The sequence below is a fragment of the Martes martes genome (assembly GCF_963455335.1).
Source record: "Martes martes genome assembly, chromosome: 10".
NCBI lineage: Eukaryota > Metazoa > Chordata > Mammalia > Carnivora > Mustelidae > Martes > Martes martes.
Genome location: NC_137898.1, coordinates 53,727,556 through 53,730,332, shown reverse-complemented (window position 1 = coordinate 53,730,332; position 2,777 = coordinate 53,727,556). Strand labels below are relative to the sequence as shown.

The window sequence follows — 2,777 nt, the reverse complement described above, 5'->3', positions numbered from 1 at the left end:
TCCTCCCCTTCTATACTCCTTGTCTGTGTCTATTAAGGTATCTTACATTGACTAGGCCCTTTACTAAATTTATTTTAGAAGAGACATAAGAAAACAGGAGAAGGAAAAGAAGTGGAGGAATGGGATGAAAATGGGAAGTTTTACAAGAAACTCCCTCCTCTCAACATGCCTAAAATTGTCATGATTAAAGATTCCCACCTTCAAAAAGATGATTTTGCAGTCACTCTTCTGAGAGCCCCTTTGACATCCTTGTTTCTCAGACTATAAATGATTGGATTCAGCATGGGTGTCACTGCTGAGTAGAACACAGAGATCATTTTATCCCTTTCATTCATTATCTTGGAGTTTGGCCTCATGTAGGCAAATATTGCTGAGCCATAGAAGAGTACAACAACAATGAGATGGGAGCCACAGGTAGAGAAAGCCTTGAACCTCCCCTCCCCAGAATGCATCTGGATCACTGTGGAGATAATATTCCAGTAGGAGACAAGGATCAGGCAGACAGGAGCTAAGAGGATGACCACGCCCATTGCAAAGATGGCCATTTCTGTGCTGTAGGTATTTGTTGAAGCCAGCTTCAGGAGGGCAGGAGGTTCGCAAAAAAAATGGTTGATAATATTGTTCCCTGTGTAGGGCAGACGCAGTGTGAATGTAGTGTCCACCAAAGACACAAACGCTCCGCTGACCCAGGACCCTGTGGCCAGCTGGACACATAACCAATGTGTCATGATGATGGAGTAGTGCAGGGGCTTGCAGACAGCCACATACCGGTCATAGGACATCACCGCCAGCAGTGCACACTCTGTACACCCAACCAGAAGTAAAACAAATATCTGTGTTGAGCATCCAGTGAAAGAAATGGTTTTCCTCTTTACCAGAAAGTGGACCAGCACCTGGGGCACTGTGGTGGTAGAAAAACAGAGATCAGCAAAGGACAAGTTTCTAAGGAAAAAGTACATGGGTGTGTGGAGTCTAGAGTCTATGTGAATGAGCAATATGATAAGCAGATTTCCCAGTACTGTCAGTAGGTAGATGATCAGAAAAAGGAAAAAGAGTAGGACTTGTGTCTGTGGATCTTGTGAGAGGCCCAGGAAGACAAATTCAGTCACATAGGTTTGGTTTTCTTCTCCCATGATATTTATTACTGTTTATATGTCAGCACCAAGAAAAGAAACACATATTGTTAAGTTATAAAAAATATATCTGAGTAACTTAGGTATTAATCAGAATCAGAACTGGACTATTGATTTCCATCTCCTAACAGATTTCCTGTCAGAAGAGAGAATTATCTTTTTACTCAATAGTTTTGACAGATGAAAGTCATTTTTGATTTGCTGTCCCTTTGAATCTTTTAGTAGCACCAGAGGGCCAGAAATCATCCTGAATATGCTACATGACCAAACTTCAGCAGGACTACATATAGTCATGATAAGACTATAGTGCTGCTCACAGTGCATCCTTCCTTTTATGTAGGTTTGGAAGCAAACAAATTGATGTTGCTTTAAACTAGTTAGGTTTTTATGCTGCAAACTATCTGATGAAACTATCTGATAACATTATAAAAGCTGATTTTTTTCATTATTTTTGCAAAATAATCCTAAAGAAGCACTCTAAGCAAGAACTAGTAAATTAAAGGATGATGTAGTAGTCTGTGATCCTGGTTCTTAAATAAATTCTTCCTTTATTTGTTTTTAGTGTGAAGAGGGTGTTAAGGAACATCAGTAAAAAAAAAAAAAAAAACAAAAAACAAAAAACAACGCTGCCTCATTGATTGTTGCACTCAGAAGCATCCTTTAAACATGCCTTAATCTGTCCTCCACAATTTATCTCTCTTTGCACAAGGTCCTTTGGCAATAATAATACTAATTTCCATGTGTTGGGCCCTGGTGCCAGTCATTGTTTGTGTTCACTTATTTTTAACTCTTATCTTAATTTGAGGTAGTTATTATCATCCCCAGTACATAGATGATGAAACAAAGGTTCAGAAAAAATTTTTAGTCTTCTCACTCTTTTTATATCCTGCAATTCTTTTTCTTTCTTACTCAAAAACTCATAGTAGAGAAAGTTAAACTTTCACTCAATTATATCTGTCTATTTCCCATATCCACTCTGTGAAGACAAATCCATCAACCTTCATTTTATGGGTTTTAAAACTAATCCACTGTGGCAGAGCTATCTTTAGGCACAAAAACAATCAGGCACATATGAACAGATATTTTAAAATGATTTTGGGTGGTCTTGGCCAACAGACATGTGAAAAAGTGCTCATTGGCATCAGGGAAATACAAGTCAAAACCACATTGAGATACCACTTCACACCAGTCAGAATGGCTAAAATTAACAAGTCAGGAAACAACAAATGTTGGCAAGGATGAGAGAAAGGGGAACCCTCTTGCACTGCTGGTGAGAATAAAATGTGGTACAGCCACTCTGCAAAACAGTATGGAATTTCCTCAAAAAGTTAAAAATAGAGCTACCCTATGACTCAGTAATTGCACTGTTGGGTATCTACCCAAAGGATTTAAACAGTGATTCAAAGGAACACTTGCACCCCAATGTTTATAGCAGCAATGGACACAATTGCCAAACTATGAAACAAGCTGAGATGTTCACCATCAGAAGAATGGATAAAGAAGATGTGAGATATATAGATATATAGATATATATATATATATTCATAATATACATAATGAAATATTGCTCAGCCATCAAAAAAATGAAATCTTACCATTTACAATGATGTGGTTAAAAATAGGGGGTATTATGCTAAGTGAAAG

General features: G+C 38.0%; 1 protein-coding gene across 1 annotated transcript; it reads right to left on the bottom strand.

Annotated features, from left to right (window-relative positions):
- Nucleotides 1-200: 200 nt before the first annotated feature.
- LOC308349996 (olfactory receptor 2D3-like) lies at nt 201-1,133 on the bottom strand (the record flags this gene model as incomplete). The annotated part of the gene is made up of 1 exon (XM_080814997.1): nt 201-1,133. One exon carries the CDS (start codon nt 1,131-1,133, stop codon nt 201-203), a length of 933 nt encoding a protein of 310 aa, XP_080671123.1.
- Nucleotides 1,134-2,777: the final 1,644 nt, after the last annotated feature.